Source organism: Schistocerca piceifrons, unplaced genomic scaffold, assembly GCF_021461385.2.
Source record: "Schistocerca piceifrons isolate TAMUIC-IGC-003096 unplaced genomic scaffold, iqSchPice1.1 HiC_scaffold_901, whole genome shotgun sequence".
Classification (NCBI taxonomy): Eukaryota; Metazoa; Arthropoda; class Insecta; order Orthoptera; family Acrididae; genus Schistocerca; species Schistocerca piceifrons.
The window spans coordinates 1,051,797-1,076,093 of record NW_025729170.1 but is presented as its reverse complement, the minus strand read 5'-3'; the positions used below and the strand labels follow the sequence as shown (position 1 = coordinate 1,076,093).

Sequence of the window (24,297 nt, the reverse complement as noted above, 5' to 3'; positions counted from 1 at the left end):
CAGGCAAATGCCGGGATGGTTCCTTTCAAAGGGCACGGCCGACTTCCTTCCCCATCCTTCCCTCATCCGATGAGACCGATGACCTCGATGTCTGGTCTCCTTCCCCAAAACAACCAACCAACCATAAAAGAAAAAGAAAATAAAAATTGAACTTTGCACAAAACCCTAATGCTTCTAAATCTCGTTCTGAATTTTCTGCCAGAATGTGTATTAGGGTTACAATGGTACCTTCAACTGTCTTATTCATAGCCAAACATAAGCCATAGTAACAAGTCCATCTAGTGTCACAAACTTTTTAATTTCATTTCTCCCCTCTTCAGTTTTCTTGTGCATCAATAAACATTTTCTGCACTGCTCCCTTACTCATAAAAGTTCCTGCAGTGTCATACAAAAAAAAATCTGCTGTGTCTTGATCCCTCCACATGTTGCTACTATGATGAAATTCAACTTATGGTTCATACAGCATGTATATATGGCTTGTGTGACTTCCCTGCTTAAAAGAGCTTGAACAACTACACAAGAACCACTCAGAACTGTAGTTTGTGCAACACAGTAATTTAAATTATCTTCACAGTGTGCTACTTTTTTTTATATGCAGACTATCAAAGGAGACGCGTGTAGTTATTTTGATGGTTCAAAGCCTAGATACCTTCGAGCGTGTTACCATGTAAATAGTATTCAAAAATGGTTCAAATGGCTCTGAGCGCTATGGGACTTAACATCTGAGGTCATAAGCCCCCTAGAACTTAGAACTCCTTACACCTAACTAACCTAAGGACATCACACACCTCCATGCCCGAGGCAGGATTCGAACCTGCGACCATAGCGGTTGCGCGGTTCTGCTCTGAAGCACCTAGAACCGATCAGCCACCGCGGCTGGCAAACATTATTCAACTACAGTTGATAGTTACTCAGTTTTTGAACAGTCTTTTGACTCATCAACAATTAGGGCAGAATACTGGGCTTGTTTTGCTTCATCTGGGATATGCTCTAGCACGATCATGATTATGGTGCTAAGAATTTCATTTTGTGATAGGATGACCGGAGCGAGTGTCGTGGTTGGGGTTGTAAGGCGTGGCTGGGTAGAAGAAGGTGGCTGTTATTAGCTATCTTCCTCTTTATTGTTGGTTCTCCCAATACATTTTCCGATAGCTCAACCCCACCGCTCGTGTCGTGGTGGAGACATGCTGATGTGCGCAGTCCGGGGAATGCGACGCCGCGCTCGGTCAGTGGCTGCGCAGGCGTTCTCATGCTACTTATAGGGAGAATTAGACCCAGTTGCTCTTTTGCAAATACTGAAACACTCACTCATAAAACTAACCAATTCTGTTTTTCTGTCTTCAGTTTGGGCATGCAATAATCGATACATACAACAAAATGCAGCATCACGTATGATACTATATTCCAGCCATGGGCGAATTTCGTACCAACCTGGCTGGAATTTTCATCCGTCTCAGTACAAGTGAAAAGGAAAATGCCATAATAGAGGTTGTTTTGATTCATCAGTAGGTTTTGTGGATGTATCACAAACTCAAGCAGATGCTGGGACTATTGCTAGGAATAGAAAATAAATCGTTAATTTTATTTTCATTCAGATTTTCATTTTACAACTGTTTTAATTCTTCTGCTACTGTTTCATGATCATAAAAAGGTTTCTATATACTTCATTTCCTGGATCGTGAAATTTAAACTCTTCAGTTACAGACAAAGAGATTGTAATGTCCTAATTTGGTTTAGTAACTTTTCGTTGGCGACTCAAGAAGACTGATATGCTAAGCTGTTCTGTCATGTTACTATAATCACATACAATTCACTACAATAAACAAATCACACACCATGATGATACTAAATATGATTATATTGTTCACCATTAATGCAAACTATAAAACTTACGTGCCAATAGAAAAAAAAAACTGGGGAAGAACTGTTGGTTCGATAGATCGATCGACTGGTTTGTTCGCTTGTAGCTCAGCATGTAGGCATCAATATATAGGTTGACGTTAGCTTTTTTCATAAAATTCACTTCAAATATATATGTTTCGGTTTACAGCTATAATACGGGACAATACAAATCTGTTTGACAAATTGATGGAGTGCTTTACCTGATGCCTATAAATATATACAGTTTATTTTAATTTTAGCTTTAGTCTTTTATTCTGAAATTTGACCATCTTTTTTGTGTACATCAGAAGGTGGGCCAAGAATATTATTAGTGAGCCTGGGCCCACCCTGTTTAAAGTCCAAACAACACAAATCATCACTTGGGGCACCATCATGAGAGAGGTGCCAATGTGGAAGGGGCATCAGAGGCGTCACAACCAAATATTTCTATACACGAAATATCACAATTAGTCCTTTTGCTGTTGCAGACATGCTCTCTCCATTATATGGCGAGGGTGGCTTTTTTATGGCTCTACTACTCACTAAATGTTGGAATGCCCGTGCTGAGAGGTAGCGTTCTGGCCGATACGAAATAGTTACTCTGGTGTCACCGCCAGACGCCACAGTTGCTAGGTGGTAGCCTTTAAATCGGCCGCGGTCCGTTAGTATACGTCGGACTCGCGTGTCGCCACTATCAGTGATTGAAGACTGAGCGCCGCCACACGGCAGGTCTAGTCTAGAGAGACTCCTTAGCACTCGCCCCAGTTGTACAGCCGACTTTGCTAGCGACGGTTCACTGACTACATACGCTCTCATTTGCAGAGACGACAGTTTAGCACAGCCTTCAGTTACGTCATTTGCTACGACCTAGCAAGGCGCCATATTCAGTCACTATAATTACTGTCTTCAAGTATGTATTCTGAACAGATAATATTGTGAATCATGTAAGTCAAGAGCGACGTTCATCATTAATGGATTAAAGTTAAGTATCAAACTAATTACGTCCGCTTTCTGAATTCTCATTCCTTGTCATGTTCCAGACCTCACGTCAGTACAGTTCTTACCTCCTCACGCCAGCCTGCGTGAGCTAAAACGCGTGCATTTCGGCCTCCACTCGTAACACGGTGTTGGCTCTTCTGCTAACACAAAAGTTACCATTCGATATTTCGAAAACAATCAGATGAAAAAAATTGATATTTGCGCATCTTATAGTCGGATATCTTCACTCAATAAGGATCTGAATTTCTTTTCGCTATCCATCATACTTACTGCGCGACGTCAAATTAAGTAAAACATTGCACAAAGTTTTTAAGAGTCTGCAGAGGTAAAAGTGCATTGCGTCAACGTTGTATGTGGTTAATTTTAGCCCTAAAATTGCTGAGAATGAAATGTATGTAGGATATCGAAATTTTATTTAAAATTGAGAGGAGAACAATATCTCATTTCGTTCACTAGTTATTGGGTTTTATATCCGACGAACGGTCGGGAGCAATGAACTCATTCACATCCTTGCACATCGGGAATCACGTGGTCATAACAATAGTCATACCTCATAAACGATACAAGATATCGAAACGACGTTTTTTGCGAATGATAACACGCACTAAGGCACATACGTTGTATAATAAATACACCAAACATTTTTATTCAGCAAGACGTGTAAATAACTCGTCCACAGCAGCGGGAACTCAACAGGTCAGGACGCAGAAGTCCACAGCGCAATAGGAAAGCCCAAACGGCGAGCTTATACACGTCCACAGCACCTCGAGATCGGCATAGCAGGATGTGTATACACGTCCTCAGCAGAGAACGGGTTAGTAACGAAAACTAACATGGTCAGATGAGTATGAGAAAAAGGAGAAGTGAGGTGGGGCACCATATCATGAGTCACTTGTGTGAAAAAATATTCTCAAACCAGAGATGGGTGAGACACACTCATCACGAAGTATCACTACAAGTAAGAATTTTCAAATTACTAACATATGATAAAGATCATAGCATTTATGAGTAAATGATTTCTATTCGAAATATTGGTCTTTTATCAATGTGACTGACTCCGTACATATTTTTGTAGTTTATCAACAAAACATTCGTTTCCGGACTAAGTTGTCCAGGTCTCACTACCTTCCTACAAAATTGACAGGTGCGATTCTCTAATACAAGACAGCGATTGTTGAACACTGACACTGTATTGAGCTAATAGTGCTAGGGACATCAAAAGTGGAAGTAGGTCACTGCATCCGCATTCCTGCTCCCCATAGTGGGAATGCAAATTTTGACAGGGACAGGAATTCCGAACAAGGCAACTGCAGTATGTAAAGAGGCATCTCACTCCCTCTTGGTAGGAAGTTCAAAATAATCCTATAAACCAAATTAGCAACTGTGGATAAAATTTTGGCAGGGGCAGGAAAACTCGAAACTAGTTCATGCGTACTTAGTTACAATGGAAGATGACCAATCTCACCAAAACTTATGCCAAAATATTTACAGATCTAAATTGTCACCAAATGAGGTAGCGCAGTGGTTAGCACACTGGATTCACATTCGGGAGGATGATGGTTCAAACCTGTTTAAGGCCATACTGATATAGGTTCTTCATGATTTCCCTAAATCGCTTCATGAAAATGCCGGAATTGTTCCTTTGAAAGGGCACAGCCAACTTCCTTCCCCATTCTTCCCTAATTTGATGGGACTGATGACCTCGTTCTTTAGTCCCTTCTCACCAAATCAAACAACCAATCTAAATTGTCAGTATTATTATTCTGTAGCTGTACAAAGCACATGTTAGCTAAAATAATATGCCTATCAAAGGTCATAATGTTAATTTCAAGTCTAAAATATATCTCAAAAATACATAAGCTTCATTAGCAACATAATGTTTATGATAATGTTATTTCCATATCCAAAATGTCTGTCAAAAATACATAAAGTGTGTAACTTGCAGTACTTCCATGTCTTGTAGTATTTATCAATAATTTCTAAGCACAAACAATGATAATGTCAATATTGTTTCCACGTTTATATCATCTGTATTATTGATCTATAAACACATGTTAGTTAAAATGATGTGTCAGTTACTGAAAGAGTGCAGTTATTGTATAACTTACACTTGACACTTAAAAAATGATTATGGTCTCTCAAATTAAGTGTCACAGTGCTATTTCCAAGTCTAAATTGTCTATATTATTAGTCTACAAAACACGTGCTAGCTATTATAATGTGTCAGCTACTGCAAGAGCGCAGTTACTGTGTAACTTGGACCTGACGCATAAATCACGACTGTTGGCTCTAAAATTAAGTTTGCAATGCTATTTCTATGACTAAATTTTTCGAGAATAGTACAAAACACATGTGGCTGAAAATAAAATGCTGCAGTAGCCGTTGACGCTTCATCCTACACCTAATTGAGGCTGTGTTGCAAGTATAAACTGAGCAAGCATCAGTTTAGGAGAAAAGAAAATGATGCACCAAGAAAAATATAATTAATGTTATTACCTGGCTACTATAGCTTTTTCAATTACTTTAGCTTTTCAATTACTTTTGATCTGGGATCTATCTTTGGTAGCATGTTTAGCCACCATTACGTTTTCTGACGCTTAAACATACCATACTGTATCAAAAATGGCACAGTTCAATGAGCTCTTTAATGCATTGTATAGCTTAAACTGCAACACACAAGTATAACTATGAAAACTGGATAAGGTTCCATACAGAGAGGGAAATTTCGATACCCCAAAAATTCGATTATTGCACCAAAATAAAATGACTTATGAATATATGTAAAGATTTTTTGTACAAAACACACATGGACTGTATATCATAATATGCAAGTATAAGTGCAGGTCACTGAGCATGGTCGAAAATTCAGTCTTTGGACCAAAATAAAATCGTCTGTTTTATTTATCAAAATATGTAAAGGTTTCACTTACCAAACATACATGTCAGTACTGTCATACTTTAATTGTTCTATAACATTTTAAAAAATCACATGGTTCACTTATTTGGACTACTGACATAAGTTATAGGCAAAACTGCGCTTGGCAATGAGTCTAAATCGATTGTTGTACCACACTTTAAAAACACTAAAAACTGTCTATATTATTTATCAAAAAATATTAGGGTTTGTTCCATAATATTACAAAACACACTGTCACTGTTGCTGATCTAACTTATGGCTTAAAGTGTGTACTTGTTGAAAACTGCTGTCTCACAGTGGAAAATACATGACACTTTGATGAACTAGCACACTGAACAGTAATAATAGACATTCATATAGGTAAAAAAATGAAGGTTGTTAAGCTGTTGACTACCCACTTTCAACAACTTTTGAGTCATCCAAATATTATAGTGACTTCATTTTGCAGTACAAAATGTTTGGCATCTTCTGCTGATAATGCTAACTTATGTTACTGCACAATGGAGAGTACATGACAATTTGCCCCATACATCGCCATTTTACAGTAAAATAGTAACAAATTGACCCCCTACACTGCTGCGCAGTCAAGGGCGTCTTGCCATGGTTTGCACTGCTCCCTCCGTTGCAGGTTCGAGTCCTCCCTCGGGCATGGGTGCATGTGTTGTCCTTAGCATAAGTTAGAGTAAGTAGTGTGTAAGGCTAGGGACTCCCCCCATGAACCATAGACCTTGCCGTTGGTGGGGAAGCTTGTGTGCCTCAGCGACACAGATAGCCGTGCCGTAGGTGCAACCACAACGGAAGGGTACCTGTTGAGAGGCCAGACAAACGTATGGTTCCTGAAGAGGGGCAACAGCCTTTTCAGTAGTTGCAGGGGCAGCAGTCTGGATGATTGACTGATCTGGCCTTGTAACATTAACCAAAACGGCCTTGCTGTGCTGGTACTGCGAACGGCTGAAAGCAAGGGGAAACTACGGCCGTAGTTTTTCGCGAGGGCATGCGGCTCTACTGTATGGATAAATGATGATGGCGTCCTCTTGGGTAAAATATTCCGGCGGTAAAGTAGTCCCCCATTTGGATCTCCGGGCGGGGACTACTCAGGAGGACGTCGTTATCAGGAGAAAGAAAACTGGCGTTCTACGGATCGGAGCGTCGAATGTCAGATCCCTTAATCGGGCAGGTAGATTAGAAAATTTAAAAAGGGAAATGGATAGGTTAAAGTTAGACATAGTGGGAATTAGCAAAGTTCGGTGGCAGGAGGAACAAGATTTTTGGTCAGGTGAATACAGGGTTATAAATACAAAATCAAATAGGGGTAATGCAGGAGTAGGTTTAATAATGAATAAAGAAATAGGAGTTCAGGTAAGCTACTACAAACAGCATAGTGAACGCATTATTGTGGCCAAGATAGACACGAAGCCCACACCTACAACAGTAGTACAAGTCTATATGCCAACTAGCTCTGCAGATGATGAAGAAATTATTCAGGTAGTGAAGGAAGATGAAAATTTAATAGTCATGGGTGATTGGAATTCGAGAGTAGGAAAAGGGATAGAAGGAAACATGGTAGGTGAATATGGATTGGGGCTAAGAAATGAAAGAGGAAGCCGCCTGGTAGAATTTTGCGCAGAGCATAACTTAATCATAGCTAACACTTGGTTCAAGAATCATGAAAGAAGGTTGTATACATGGAAGAACCCTGGAGATACTAGAAGATATCAGATAGATTATATAATGGTAAGACAGAGATTTAGGAAACAGGTTTTAAATTGTAAGACATTTCCAGGGGCAGATGTGGACTCTGACCACAATCTATTGGTTATGAACTGTAGATTAAAACTGAAGAAACTGCAAAAACGTGGGAATTTGAGGAGATGGGATCTGGATAAACTGAAAGAACCAGACGTTGTAGAGAGTTTCAGGAAGAGCACAAAGGAACAATTGACAAGAATGGGGGAAGGAAATACAGTAGACGAAGAATGGATAGCTTTGAGGGATGAAGTGGTGAAGGCAGCAGAGGATCAAGTCGGTAAAAAGACGAGGGCTAGTAGAAATCCTTGGGTGACAGAAGAAATACTGAATTTAATTGATGAAAGGAGAAAATATAAAAATGCAGTAAATAAAGCAGGAAAAAAGGAATACAAACGTCTCAAAAATGAGATCGACAGGAAGTGCAAAATGGCTAAGCAGGCATGGCTAAATGACAGATGTAAGTATGTAGAGGCTTACCTCACTAGGGGTAAGATAGATGCTGTCTACAGGAAAATTAAAGAGACCTTTGGAGAAAAGAGAACCACTTGTATGAATATCAAGGGCTCAGATGGAAACCCAGTTTTAAGCAAAGAAGGGAAAGCAGAAAGGTGGAAGGAGTATATAGAGGGACTATACAAGGGCGATGTTCTTGAGGACAATATTATGGAAATCCCCCTGCGGGTCCGGGGTAAGAATAGGCCCAAGGTATTCCTGCCTGTCGTAAGAGGCGACTAAAAGGAGTTTCAACCATTTCGGCGTTTCCTGCGATGGTCCCCCTTGGGGTTTGACCTCCATTTTTCAAAATTCTACGGAAGTACGAACCTTTAGGGGAACGACGCCTTACGTGGTGTCTCACTGGTCTTCAGTGCACTAAGACCTTGGCACTCAGCATTGTAACGGCGTTGTAACCACACCCACTATTCCTCAAATTGGGCCTAAACGCCTGATAGGTTGCACAAGTTACGCCCATAGTGCGTCCCCATCTGCACCTACGATCATGATGGACTTTCCATGGCACCCAAAATCCAGCACGGTAACCAGCCCGTTGTGGTGGGGTCGTCATGTACCCTCTAGGTTGTAGCCCCCTGACAACACAGGGATCGTACTGCCGATACCTGAGCTGCACCCTCCCCACGTCGGCCAAGGAGTAGATGCCCGTCCCCTTGGGGCATCGGGACTCCCGGCAACGGTCATCCTGCCAGGTGGCCCTTGCTGAGGCTGGCTGGCGCCCGTGGGGAGAGCCCCGGGTCGGAGTGGGTGGTATCGGGGCGGACGTTTCGCAGATGAAACGACAACATGTATCAGGTCGCTCTGCGGCCGAGTCTTTTAAAAAGAAAGGTACTGTCTCTGGTTCTGGTTCTCCTGCCCTTTCCCCCTAGGCCACTCCCTGGGAGGAAGGACAGGCCTGCCAGCTTGGGGGGAAGTACTTCCCCTGCTATTTAGTCTGTTCTCGGACCGATGGGGGGACGTTCGCCACCTCCAAGCCCATGTTCTTTGTCCAGCACATCGAGAACATCTTTGGGGAAATCGAGGCTCTCAGTAAAATGCGTTCGGGGTCCGTTCTTATAAAGACCACCTCCGCCACTCAGTCGGCGGCGCTCCAGGCGTGCGACCGACTAGGGGACATCCCAGTGTCCATTGTCCCGCATCTGGCACTGAATAGGACGCAGGGGGTTATTTTTCATCGGGACCTCCTGCTGCAATCTGATGAGGAGCTCAGGGCCAACCTGGAGCGCCGATGCGTGCATTTCTTCCAGCGACTCCAGCGCGGCCCCAAAGACCGTCGCATCGACACTGGGGCCTTTATCCTCGCCTTCGAGGGGGACGTTCTCCCGGAGAAGGTAAAGGTGATGTGCTACCGGTGCGACGTGCGACCTTACGTCCCGCCTCCTATGCGCTGCTTTCGGTGTTTGCGCTTTGGGCACATGTCGTCACGGTGTGGGGCTGAGCCCCTTTGTGGCGATTGTGGACGTCCTCTTCGTGAGGAACATACATGCACCCCAACACCTTGGTGCGTCAATTGTCCTGGCATCCACTCGCCTAGATCTTTAGACTGCCCTGTGTATCAGATCGAGAAGAAGATTCAAGAATTAAAAACTTTGGATCGCCTCTCTTATTCTGAGGCCAGGAAGAAGTATGACTGCCTCCATCCCATGACGTTGACAACTTCGTTTGCCTCAGTCGCGTCCACTCCTTTCACAGTATCCTCACCCCTATCCTGCTCTCGGCCGTCCTCAGTTTCGCCGGGATGCTCTGCTGCCAGGCACTTAGCTGACCTCTCGTCGGCGAATGATGCTGCCCCTCCTACGCAACCCGGGAAAGTGGCCGCAGCTGGCGATGACTCGATGGAACAGGATCCGCCTCCCGCCAGTTGTAGCGTTGTTCCCTCGAAACCTGGCCCTCTGTGGCCATCGAGGTGACCAGCTCTTCACCCATTTTGTTCCCCCTTTTTTCTGACTAGCGATGGCTTTGTTACATTGGAACATAAGAGGTATTCGATCTAATCAGGAGGAATTACAACTGCTCCTCTGCCTGCACTGTCCGCTCGTCCTTGGTCTCCAGGAAACCAAGTTGCGCCCAACTGACCGTATTGCTTTTCCCCACTATACCTGGGAGCGGTCTGACCTCACCCCTGTGGACGGTATTCCAGCTCATGGTGGGGTCATGTTGCTCATTCGGGACGATGTCTATTACCATCCCATCCCATTGACCACCCCACTCCAAGCAATAGCTGTCCGTATTACTCTTTCTGCCTTTACTTTTTCCGTTTGTACTGTCTACACTTCATCGTCATCCGCAGTTAGTCGGGCTGACATGATGCACCTGATTGTTCAGCTTCCTCCGCCGTTTTTATTGTTTGGCGACTTCATTGCCCATCATCCCCTTTGGGGCTCTCCTGCATCCTGTCAGAGAGGCTCCCTCTTGGCGGATGTCTTCAACCATCTCAATCTTGTCTGCTTCAATACTGGCACCCCGACTTTCCTCTCGGACTCTACTCATACCTACTCCCACTTGGACCTCTCGATTTGTTCTACCACTCTTGCCCGTCGGTTCGAGTGGTATGTCCTTTCTGACACCTATTCGAGCGACCACTTCCCCTGTGTCGTTCGTCTCCTGCACCACACCCCATCCCCACGTCCTTCGAGCTGGAACACACCGAAAGCTGACTGGGGACTTTACTCCTCCCTGGCGACCTTTCCGGACCACGAACTTCTCAGTCGTGACAGTCAGGTCGAATACCTCATGGCTGTTATCATCCATGCTGTCGAACGTTCCATTCCTCGTACTACCTCTTCTTCACATCGCGTTCCCGTCCCCTGGTGGAATGAGGCTTGTAGAGACGCTATCCGTGCTCGACGACGTGCTTTACGCACCTTTCGCCGCCATCCTACGTTGGCGAATTGTATTGGATACAAACGACTCCGAGCGCAATGCCGTAGAGTCATCAAAGACAGCAAAAAAGCTTTTTGGGCCTCTTTCACCAGCTCCTTTAACAGTTTTACTCCCTCTTCTGTCGTCTGGGGTGGCCTGCGCCGGCTGTCGGGCATTAAGGCCCACTCCTCGGTACCTGGCCTGACTTCAGGTAATGAGGTCCTTGTTGATCCTGTGGATGTCTCCAACGCCTTCGGCCGCTTTTTCGCGGAGGTTTCAAGCTCCGCCCATTACCACCCTGCCTTCCTTCCCAGGAAAGAGGCAGAAGAGGCTCGGCGACCTTCCTTCCACTCGCTGAATCTGGAAAATTATAATGCCCCCTTTACTATGCGGGAACTCGAACGTGCACTTGCACTGTCCCGGTCCTCTGCTCTGGGGCCAGATGCCATTCACGTTCAGATGCTGGCCCACCTTTCTCCGGCAGGCAAAAGCTTCCTTCTTCGTACCTACAATCGCGTCTGGACCGAAGGTCAAGTCCCCATGCATTGGCGTGACGCTGTCGTTGTTCCTATACCCAAACCTGGGAAGGATAGACACCTTCCTTCTAGTTACCGCCCCATTTCTCTTACAAGCTGTGTCTGTAAGGTGATGGAGCCCATGGTTAACGCTCGGTTAGTTTGGTTTCTTGAATCTCGATGGCTACTTACCAATGTTGAATGCGGCTTTCATCGCCGCCGCTTCGCTGTTGACCACCTTGTGACCTTGTCGACATTCATCATGAACAACTTTTTGCGAAAGCGCCAAACGGTAGCCGTGTTCTTTGATTTGGAGAAGGCTTATGATACCTGTTGGAGGGGAGGTATCCTCCGCACTATGCACAGGTGGGGTCTACGTGGTCGCCTGCCTCTTTTTATTGATTCCTTTTTAACAGATCAAAGTTTTAGGGTATGTGTGGGTTCCGTATTGTCCGACGTCTTCCTCCAGGAGAACGGAGTGCCTCAGGGCTCCATCTTGAGCGTAGCCCTTTTTGCCATAGCGATCAATCCAATTATGGATTGCATTCCACCTAATGTCTCAGGCTCTCTTTTTGTCGATGACTTCGCGATCCACTGCAGTGCCCAGAGAACATGCCTCCTGGAGCGCTGCCTTCAGCGTTGTCTAGACAGCCTATACTCATGGAGTGTGGCAAATGGCTTCCGGTTCTCTGAAGAGAAGACGGTTTGCATCAACTTTTGGCGATATAAAGCGTTCCTTCCGCCATCCTTACATCTCGGTCCCGTTGTTCTCCCATTCACAACTAAGTTTCTAGGGCTCACACTAGACAGGAAACTTTGTTGGTCTCTGCACATCTTTTATTTGGCTGCCCTTTGTACACGTTCCCTTAATGTCCTTAGAGTTCTTATTGGTTCATCTTGGGGAGTGGATTGCACTGTCCTGCTTTGCTTGTATCGGTCCATAGTCCGATCAAAGCTGGATTATGGGAGCCTCGTCTACTCGTCTGCTCGGCCATCCCTCTTACGCCGTCTCAACTCCATCCACCATTGGGGGTTACGTCTTGCGACCGGAGCATTCTACACTAGTCCCATCGAGAGTCTTTATGCTGAAGCTGCCGCATTACCATTGACCTACCGGCGCGACGTACTGCTTTGTTGGTATGCCTGCCGGCTGTTGTCAATGCCCGGCCACCCCTCTTATCAGTCCTTCTTCGCCGATTCTCTCGACCGTCAGTATGGGTTGTATGTGTCTGCCCTGCTGCCCCCTGGAGTCCGCTTTCGTCGCCTACTTCGACAATTGGATTTTGCCCTCCCTACCATCTTCAGAGAGGGTGAGAGCCCGACACCACCGTGGCTCCAGGCCCCGGTTCATATTTATCTCGACCTCAGCTCGCTCCCGAAGGAGGGTACTCTGGCTGTAGTGTATTGCTCACGGTTTGTCGAACTTCGTGTGCGACTTGCCAGTCACACCTTTATTTACACTGATGGCTCCAAAACTGACGATGGTGTCGGCTGTGCCTTTGTCGTCGGGGCCGGCACCTTTAAATACCGGCTCCTCGACCAGTGTTCCAGCTTTACGGCCGAGCTTTTTGCTCTCCATCAGGCCATTCAGTATGCCCGCCGCCACCGCCATTCATCGTATGTACTCTGCTCTGATTCACTCAGTGCTCTTCAGAGCCTTGGAGCTCCATATCCGGTCCATCCCTTGGTGCAACGGACCCAGCAGTCCCTCCATTCTTCTGCTGCTGATGGCTCTCCTGTCAGCTTTCTGTGGGTTCCCGGCCATGTAGGAGTGCCTGGGAATGAGGCTGCAGTCCTCCTGCCTCGGACAGCCTCCCATTGTGTCCCGTCATCTGACATTAGTGGGGTTGTTTGTAAGAGGCTTGTGTCTTTGTGGTGGGATACTTGGTCATCACTTCAAGGAAACAAGCTCCGGGCAGTAAAACCGATCCCAACTGCTTGGACAACCTCCTCCCGACCATCTCGGCGAGAAGAGGTCCTTCTGACCAGGTTGCAGATTGGGCATTGCCGGTTTAGCCTACCTGCTCTCCAGTGACCCAGCCCTGCAGTGCCCTTGTGGTCATGCATTAACAGTGCGCCATGTTTTATTGTCGTGTCCCCGTTTTAGTCAGTCTCGTGTTGTCCTGTCTCTGCCATCTACTTTACAGGATATTTTAGCTGATGACGCTCTAGCAGCTGCTCGTGTTCTTCGTTTCATTGCTTTGACTGGCTTGTCCAAATTCATCTAACTCCTTCACTTATTTTATCTGCATCTTTGTAAGAACTTTCTGGGGTCCCCCCCCCCTTGAGTTTTACTAGATTCTATGTGCTCTAACACTTGTGACTGGGCGCTAATGACCTCAGTAGTTGAGCGCCCTTAAACCCCAAACAAAAAAAAAAAAAACAAAAAAAAATATGGAAATGGAAGAGGATGTAGATGAAGATGAAATGGGAGATATGATACTGCGTGAAGAATTTGATAGAGCTCTGAAAGACCTAAGTCGACACAAGGCCCCGGGAGTAGACAACATTCCATTAGAACTACTGACAGCCTTGGGAGAGCCAGTCCTGACAAAACTCTACCATCTGCTGAGCAAAATGTATGAGACAGGCGAAATACCCTCAGACTTCAAGAAGAATATAATAATTCCAATCCCAAAGAAAGCACACATTGACAGATGTGAAAATTACCGAACTGTCAGTTTAATAAGTCACGGATGCAAAATACTAACGCGAATTCTGTACAGACGAATGGAAAAACTGGTAGAAGCTGACCTCGGGGAAGATTAGTTTGGATTTCGTAGAAATATGGGAAGACGTGAGGCAATACTGACCCTACGACTTATCTTAGAAGAAAGATTAAGGAAAGGCAAACCTACGTTTGTAGCATTTGTAGACTTGGAGAAAGCTTTTGACAATGTTGACTGGAATAATCTCTTTCAAATTCTGAAGGTGGCAGGGGTAAAATACAGGGAGCGAAAGGCTATGTACAATTTGTACAGAAACCAGATGGCAGTTATGAGTCGAGGGCATGAAAGGGAAGCAGTGGTTGGGAAGGGAGTGAGACAGGGTTGTAGCCTCTCCCCAATGTTATTCAATCTGTATATTGAGGAAGCAGTAAAGGAAACAAAAGAAAAATTCGGAGTAGGTATTAAAATCCATGGAGAAGAAATAAAAACTTTAAGGTTCGCCGATGACATTGTAGTTCTGTCAGAGACAGCAAAGGACTTGGAAGAGCAGCTGAACGCAATGGACAGTGTCTTGAAAGGATATAAGATGAACATCAACAAAAGCAAAATGAGGATAATGGAATGTAGTCGAATTAAGTCAGGCGATGCTGAGGGAATTAGATTAGGAAATGAGACACTTAAAGTAGTAAACGAGTTTTGCTATTTGGGGAGCAAAGTAACTGATGATGGTCGAAGTAGAGAGGATATAATATGTAGACTGGCAATGGCAAGGAAAGCGTTTCTGAAGAAGAGAAATTTGTTAACATCCAGTATAGATTTAAGTGTCAGGAAGTCGTTTCTGAAAGTATTTGTATGGAGTGTAGCCATGTATGGACGTGAAACATGAACGATAAATAGTTTGGACAAGAAGAGAATAGAAGCTTTTGAAATGTGGTGCTACAGAAGAATGCTGAAGATTAGATGGGTAGATCATGTAACTAATGAGGAAGTATTGAATAGGATTGGGGAGAAGAGCAGTTTGTGGCACAACTTGACAAGAAGAAGGGATCGGTTGGCAGGACATGTTCTGAGACATCAAGGGATCACCAATTTAGTACAGGAGGGCAGTGTGGAGGGTAAAAATCGTAGAGGGAGACCAAGAGATGAATACACTAAGCAGATTCAGAAGGGTGTAGGCTGCAGTACGTATCAGGAGGTGAAGAAGCTTGCACAGGATAGAGTAGCATGGAGAGCTGCATCAAACCGGTCTCAGGACTGAAGACCACAACAACAACAAGGCAAGGGACCGATGACCTTTGCAGTTTAGTCCCATAGAACTTGACACAAATTTCCAAATCTACCCCATACACAGGCCTGTTACAGCAAAATGGTAACAAATTGCCCTATGCATCGTTATGTTACAGCACATTTGTAACTGATTGCCACAATACATCACCATGTTACATAAAAGTGTAACAAATTCCACCATACCCCAAATCTGTGGTGACAGTGTGTGTATGTGATATAACCAGAGAGTGGGTGTCAGCTACTGAATCCCAAATAGTATTCTTAACACTGGCGGCTGCCATTATCCCAATTAAGGTGTCTACCATGAGCTGAAACGCATGTTGGATACTACTGGTGTCATGATAGTAAGTTTACATGATGATTGCTATTATCCTGATCAGTACAACTACCATTACTTTTAATGTACGATTTTACTCAACAATTAAAAAAATAATGCCCTGTCAGTTGGTCTCAGCTACTGGATCTCAAAACTGTATTCTAATACCAAAAGCTTGTAGTGTATGTGGCATAACCTGACAGTGAGTGTCAGCTACTGGGTCTCAAATAGTATTCTAACAGCAGAAGTTGACACATGTGGCTATAACCCAACAGTGAGTATCAGCTATTGGATCTGGATCTTAAATAGTATCCCAAACACGAAACAAAATTCAAAAAAATGGGTCCATTCATCAGCACTACTTTACAAAATTGTAACAAATTGCCCCATACATCTACGTTGTTGCACGAAAGTGCAAGATATCACAACTCTTACACAAAATTATCAAAAATAGCCACATACATCAACATTCTTGCACAAAACTGTAGTATACAGCCCTTTTCATTGTCATTGTTACACAAACTGCTAAGAAATTGTTTCAAACATTGTCATTTATGCTGATGTCATTTATACATGTTCTTAGTTAGCAACATATGGTGCAATTTGTTACAATTTCATGTCACAATGATGACGTACGATACAATTTGTTAGTTTTGTGAAACACGAGGTGTATTGGGACAATTTGTTATAATTTCGTGTACCATTGACAATGGATGGGGCAATTTGTACAATTACATTTTTGCCTAATCTATAACTGTCTGCCTACATAAGTGACTGGTCAGCATAAATGGTTGGCACACGGAGGACCTGGGTTCAAGTCCTCCATACTGCCAAGGATTTTTCCTTGGTGGAGGACTGGTATGGGATGTACTCAGCCTTGTGATTGCAACTGAGGAGCTACTTGACTGACTAGTAGTGGCTCCACTGTCCAGAAAATCTGCCAAAAGGCCAAGATAGCAGAGTGCTGATCACATGTCCCTCAATAACACATCTGCTTGACACTGCAATGCAGAGGATGACACGGTGGCCAGTGGATAGCCCTTTGGCATTCACGGCCTGGCCAGGAGCTCGTTTTTTATCTATAACTGTATGTAAAATGGGAGAATTGGTTACAATTTTGCTGTATCATGGTGACATACAGGGTATTACAAAAAGATACGGCCAAACTATCAGGAAACATTCCTCACACACAAAGAAAGAAAATATGTTATGTGGACATGTGTCCGGAAACGCTTACTTTCCATGTTAGAGCTCATTTTATTACTTCTCTTCAAATCACATTAATCATGGAATGGAAACACACAGCAACAGAATGTACCAGCGTGACTTCAAACACTTTGTTACAGGAAATGTTCAAAATGTCCTCCGTTAGCATGGATACATGCATCCACCCTCTGTCGCATGGAATCCCTGATGCACCGATGCAGCCCTGGAGAATGGTGTATTGTATCACAGCCGTCCACAATACGAGCACGAAGAGTCTCTACATTTGGTACTGGGGTTGTGTAGACAAGAGCTTTCAAATGCCCCCATAAATGAATGTCAAGAGGGTTGAGGTCAGGACAGCATGGAGGCCATGTAATTGGTCAGCCTCTACCAATCCATCGGTCACCGAATCTGTTGCTGAGAAGCGGTCTTATACTTCATCTGCAATGTGCAGGAGCTCCATCGTGCATGAACCACATGTTGTGTCGTACTTGTAAAGGCGCATGTTCTAGCAGCACAGGTAGAGTATCCCGTATGAAATCATGATAACGTGCTCCATTGAGCGTAGGTGGAAGAAACTAAAATGAGATCTAACATGGAAATTAAGCGTTTCCGGACGCAAGTCCACATAAAATCTTTTCTTTATTTGTGTGTGAGGAATGTTTCCTGAAAGTTTGACCGTACCTTTTTGTAACACCCTGTATAGGGGCAAAGTGTCAAGTAGCCTCATACCCTAACAGTACCCATCATACATTCAGGGTAATGGTAGTCACCATATCAAATGACCATCATTACGCTCAGTAGTATCAACCATGGCAGTCACCATAATTAAGGTTGTGGCAGTCACAGTCTACTGTTCAGCATGTTATTTCATCAAAGATTCTTGTAGTCTCCACTACGTAATAGCATAAGTTAGCAATGTCAGCAGAAGATCAAGAACATTTTGTAATACAAGATAAAGTTAATAACTTAGCGTGGATGCACTATAATGCCTGGGTGACTTTCTAAAATAGCTGAAAATGGATAGTTCAAAGCATATCAACCCTCATTTCCAACCTGTATGAAGGTGTATCAATGTTGTTTCATTGAGGTGTCATGTAGTTTGAACAGAGTGACAGCATTTTTCAGTCATTGGCAAGTGCACTTATAAGCTGAAAGTTAGGTCAACAGTAATGTTACATGTGTTTCGTAATTTATACAACAGATCTTTAAATATTTTGATAAATAATGCACACACATTTTGTTCTCTTTAAAGCATAGTGCAGTAATCAAACTTTGCTTGTTGTGATGTGCACATTAATCTATTAGATATATCAGTAGTGCCAATAATCTGTATTTTTTTAACAATATTATAGAAGAATGAAATTACTTCAGTAGCACCTTTTATGTTTTGTACTTCAGATACACACATAGTTTGATTGCTTCAAAGACTGAATTTTTGTTAACAATCAGAGACCTGTAGCTATACTTGCATTTTGATAAATAACATTGTTTTGATAAAAATATCTCATTTTCAATACCTGGAACTTTCATCTTTGTGTGAAACCTTTTCCATCTTTTCCTTTTTACATTATGTATTTGGTACTTTTAACAGAGCAGAAAAGATAGATTACTACTTGCCATACAGATAACCTGCTAAGTTGCAGATAGGCCCAATTAAAAGACACTTACACATAAGCCTTCGGCCACAGTCAATTGGAAAAAGAGTAACACACACCATTCATTACTACAAGCAAGCACACCTCACGCAGATATCCGTGCAGCCTAATGCGCTGTTTCCCGAGTGGGAAGCCTCAGCGATTGAGGGCTGGTTCCCCTTATTCCACCTCAGTCACACTATGTCAAATTCTGTCTCCATGTACACGTAAACCATAATTACTCTACCACGCAAACATTTGGGGTTTATACTTGTCTGGTATGAGATGTTCCCCGGGGGGGGGGGGGGGGGGTCAAATGGGGGCTGAACTGCACAATAAACCTGGGTTTTGTGTGGGGCGGCAGTGGGGTGGGTGGTCTGCTGTGGTCTGTTGTGGGGTTGTGAACTGTTAGGGCTATGGCAGGACGAAGCCTCTCCATCGTTTCCTGACTGCCAACTCTGGCAGCACAGGCTGGAGTGCAACTATACTGTAAGATAGAAGCAGTAATTTGAATGGGGTGAGGGAAGGGGAAGTGCTAGCAGTGTATAGGTTAGGGAAGAAAGGAGTGTCATCTTGCGAGGTGTGCAGGTACTAGAACGCTATCAGGCACAGCGTCAGGAGGTTGTGGAGCAGGGAATTGGGGTAAATGGAATGAAAAAGTAGAGGAGCAGAGAAAGATGGGCAGGTGCATTAGCAGAGGATGACAAAGAAAGAGTGTAGGCGATGAGAATGGGGAGGAGGTATTAGGACAGAGAGGGTGGGAAATGTTGGGTGGAGGGTGTGGGGACAGTATGTTACCATAGGTTGAGTCCGGGATAATTACAGGATCACAGAATGTGTTGTAAGGGTAACTCCAATCTGTGCAGTTGAGAAAAGTTGGTGGTGGATGGCTTGGTTGGTGAAGCAGCCATTGAAATCAGGCATGTTGTGTTCAGCTGCATGTTGTGCCACAGGGTGGTCTACTTTCCTCTTGGCTATAGTTTGGTAGTGGCCATTCATCCAGGTGGACAGCTGGTAGGTAATCTTCACGTAGATTGTTCTTATTCCTATGACATTTAACTGGTGAATAAATAATGCTGAAACTTGTAGTGCAATGAAAGATAGATAGCTCCATGTCATGCATTTAAAAAATGTATTAGTCATTTACAATAAAATTCAGGTACAATGTGAGATATACAATCACAGCACATTACGATGCATAAATACACCGATTTCCTAACCATATACAAATTACAGGGTGGTATTTCTGTTGTCACAATAAACTGCCAGCACATACAAAAATAAGAACTTGGAACACACACACACACACACACACACACACACACACACACACACATATATATATATATATATATATATATATATATATATATATATATATATATAACCACAAAGATATAGCTTGTTAGCCACGCTTTAAAGTTCTCTGTAGAACATTGTGTGTGAATTCCCAGTTATAATTTAGTTATCAGAGGAAGACTAAATTATTTTTGGATGTATCTACTTTTGCATGGATGGGTACACATACAGCAACCTAGAGCACTTAATACATTACATTACATTACCTGAAATGTCAGCAGCTGTTTCCAAAGTGGTAGCTTCAATGTGAGCAATGTTTGACATTCAAGTAAATCAGTTTCCAGAGGATTAGATCAGATGAGGGGAGGAAGGCGGGAAGTATTTGCTTGATTCTGTGAGGAATGTAATGAAAAACGACATTAGTGGATCATTCTATGTAAACAACACAAAGCAATCCTTTCAAGTTAAACATCTCTGATTTCTGCCACATTTTCTATGTTCAGTCATCTCGGTAAGAGATGAACAGCTACCGATCTCTGCCATACACTGTCAGATGGCTTGCGGAGTATGGATGTAGATGTAGATGTATATGAGAACCCTGTGGAAATTACAGGCCTGCAAACTGAAACTAAAATTTACTAGACTTGTGATTCTAATCTATATAGAGCAATGGATTTACCACCAGAAAATTAATTTAGTAGGCCCTTGCATTAATATGCAGTATGACTTCACATCCTCCAATTAATCTTTTCCCTTCCTATCCCAGACTGTCACCAGTCAGCAGTCAAGGTGACCCTGGGTGTAGAGGAACCTTTCTTAACTTAAATGTGTTGTCTCCTAGAGACTTCCATAGAATAACATGAAAGTGTGTATATGTGCCACTTCCATTTTCATTTATCAGTGCAATATAATGAAACTATCAGGTTTCTTTCCATGCGGAAGGAGGTGCGCTTAGTAACTGTACTAATTTCAAGTAGTAAAGGGTACCCCTTACTACTTGACATTGAAACTAAATAACTCAAAATATACCACACACAGAATATGTAAATATACTTTCATAAGGATTGGATAGGAAATTTACGTTTGTATTATAGATTTTAATTAAAATTGTACCAACCATCACCACCTCACACATTATCATTGGCACTTTCGTCAGTGAAATTAATTTCATAATTACGTTCTTGAATGCGCAATGACAGAACAAGCAGTGGCAATGGCCAACCTAAATAAGTTTTTCTTTTTTTTGTTTTGTTTATGCCTTCTGGCTGGATCAACGGAAGCGTCCGATTCCACCCGTCTGCTTTGACCCGTGACGTAATGGTATTGTGGTGTGTGACGTCACGACGATGTGGAGTTTTTGAGTTGGTTGTGTTTCTAGGTGCCATGTTGTTATATTTGCTGGTGCCCTCTGCTGGTAAAAATAGACGTGCTGAGTTTAACGGGTAACATTGTGTTCATTTGAGTTTGGGTTGTCATCGTGCTAAAGTAGTTTTGAGTTTCTGTAGTTAGTGCGATAACGTGGGTTGTGATGTATTTTCAGTGAATTATTTAAGCGAATAGCCTAGGAAGAAATTGACTCCTTGCGAGAAAACGTAAAAACTGAAAATTGTGACCGGAGTGTTGCGGCATTTTTTGTAACACAACTAGAAAAAAAAGGAAGACCTTAAAGAATATGGTACCATTGTCTAGGTGAAAGATACGTATGCATGAGACAATACAAATTTAGGCTGAAGTTCTGTAGAAGCCAAATTATTTTATTGTTGCCAGTGCCACATAAGCTTTCTGTGTATGTGATTCACACACTTTTAACTTTTGCTGCAGAGTTTTAAAGGTGGAAAGAGAATGTAGCAACGCATCAGGAACATTCGTTATGGTCATACAGTGCAGTATTTGTTTCATGCAGTCCCGCACTGCTAGTATGTTCTTACATCCATGTCTCAATTATTAAAGCACGATAAGATGGGTTGGAATGACACTGACGAAATTACATAAAAATAGTGTTTAACAACAGAGATCAAGGTACTGCGGTGTTTGCTACGACTTTAAACAGCTTCTACAACACTAATTTATCACCCAGCAGGAGCTGGAAATCTTTCGGATACTAAAGACGAACCCAAAGTAAAATGATCTCGCGTTCGTAATACGCAGGTATCACAACAGTTCACAGGGAAAAATTCACCCATTACAAATGCAAATACTAATTAAGTCTGTCATACATGGAAATATCCGACTTATTTCATTACACATTTCTACATGATCCCACTCTTTTGTTCTTTAATTTTGGTGAGATGATAACAAATAAATAGGCAAAACGATTTTGGCTTATTTATGCACAGCCTTGACTTATCCGCGTTATTACCGACAGACGTTCCTTTACACAATTAATTATACTAAACGAGTTGATGGAAAATTGCGCTCATTGCAATTAACAAATATCAGATTTTTAAGCTACACAGAAAAAACACCATGAAACGCGAAAGATAATATGGATCACAATTTCATTTAGGTTTTTTATGAAAATGTTTTCAATTAACAATTCAGTATTGATATTTTTATTTCTTTAATAATGCGCTATTTCGCTAGTGGCATCTGGAAAAATGAAATTCGTACTAATTACTGAATATTTTCGTATTTCTTATTTTTATGACTGACATATCTCCCCTTCTAACATCCTTGATTACGTCTTTGACAGCAGAATACTTCTTTGAACGCTATGCAGAGGAAAACAAAGACGCGTTAATATTTGAGTTTTGGCGGCAGTAGTGTGTTGTTCGCGCATCGTGTACGGTTTGTTGTCGTCGAAGACTAGCAAAATGGCTGGTGTTTTTGGCATTCATGTGGGTAATTCTTCAGCCTGCTTGGCGTATTGTAAGGTTGGTAATGTTTTTCATATTTGTTGTTCACTGAGAACTTCTAATGTGCCAGAAGTGAAGTCATGAACGATTATTCTTCTAGCTCGAATGTATTCGTGAGAAACGTTCTAATAAGATCATATCAATGTAACTTTGACATTATTTTACGTTTTGTTTCTCAGGATGGGAAAGTTGATATTATAGCCGACGACAGTGGCAACAGAATAATGCCTGCAATAGTCGCGTTTGTAGACGGTGAAGAGGTAAGGAAATTTTGTACTAAGCAGCAGTTTATTTGAATAGTGCCCTCTAAGCTGAAATTGCCTGTTACTTCTTAATTTAGTTGGTTTACCACTGTTCCGTAATTCCGCTTCGTGATCAAAATTTAAGAGATCGAATGTGTTTCAGACTGTTGGACTCCCAGCGAAGGCAGCTCTTATTAGAAATGCCACATGTACAATCGTTCGCAATAAGAAACTCTTAAATGACAGTATTCCTGACGACGAACTTGAGCATCATATCAAGTCAGTGAAATGTAAAATAGTGACTGAAGGAGGCCTGAAATATGAAATCCGAGATGAAGACAAGATTGCTGTGTATACCCCAGAAGGAGCCATGACGTGCATTTACAAAAAGCTGTTTGGTATGTAGAAATGTTTTTATGCGTATCGCCCCGATCTCATATTCCTACGAGTAGCTAGTATGGTTCATTCCGTGTAATCTCACAGGGGGTGAAAATGTGGCTATTTCAGAATTTAGTCATATTTGGAACATGGATGCCCACATGTCTCAGTAGTAAAACTGCCAAATAGCACTGTTCTAACTCTTACCATTTTTGATAAATTCAGGTTTGAAGATTCATGGGTGGGTACCCAGTCATTAGTCAGGAACCGGTTTCCGTATTCTCAGACACTTGCTATTCAGTAATGAGGTGACCTACAGACATAAAGTATTTTAGTCATGTACTGTGTGAGTCATTAAGTTGATATATTGCATAAAAAGTAGGATACATCTCTGTTCTTTATGAATAACGTTGAGAATTGCTCTTTCTCCGTCATGTGCTTTACATGTGTGATTTTTTACAAATTATAACTTCAGAGGGAAAAAATGCAGACTTCATCGTACGCACTATAACTCTTTAGTGCTAGCATTAAGTATAAATAACAATGACAAGCTTTTAGCATTGAAATTAGTAGTTCTTACCTTCACTTAAAGCTGACTCCATCACAAAAAAGGGCCAATTTGACAAATTTCAAAGTCCTGTGAGGTACATAGACAATTGAATCACAATATGATTTTTTGCTGAAATGTTTATATATCTGTCAGCAATCTTATCTGCAAAGAATACAGGGCATTAATAATAAAAACGTGTATTCCTTGAAAAATTGACCTGTAGGTCAGAACTGTAAACAATTTAGAGCTGAAAACAGTTATGAATCATTTTTCTCAGTGGGTATGTTGTATTTCCCTGTTAAGTGTCTTTCCTGTGTAAGGAATTAAGGGACAATGTGGGTGCACAAATGAGGTGATACATTCATATTCTGTCACTGCAACTTAAAAAGACTAGTTAAATGAAACATAAGAAATGGTGTAAGCAG

The 24,297-nt window shown here is 42.6% G+C and overlaps 1 protein-coding gene across 1 annotated transcript in view; it reads left to right on the top strand.

Annotated features, from left to right (window-relative positions):
- Positions 1–22,533: 22,533 nt before the first annotated feature.
- The window catches only part of LOC124771266 (heat shock 70 kDa protein 14-like), a 270,928-nt gene continuing 269,164 nt past the window's right edge, over positions 22,534–24,297 (top strand). Inside the window, exons 1-3 of the mRNA XM_047249297.1 lie at positions 22,534–22,720; positions 22,882–22,962; positions 23,108–23,342. Coding sequence (XP_047105253.1) covers positions 22,661–22,720; positions 22,882–22,962; positions 23,108–23,342 — 376 coding nt within the window. The 5' untranslated portion in view covers positions 22,534–22,660. The remainder of the gene's footprint in view (positions 22,721–22,881; positions 22,963–23,107; positions 23,343–24,297) is intronic.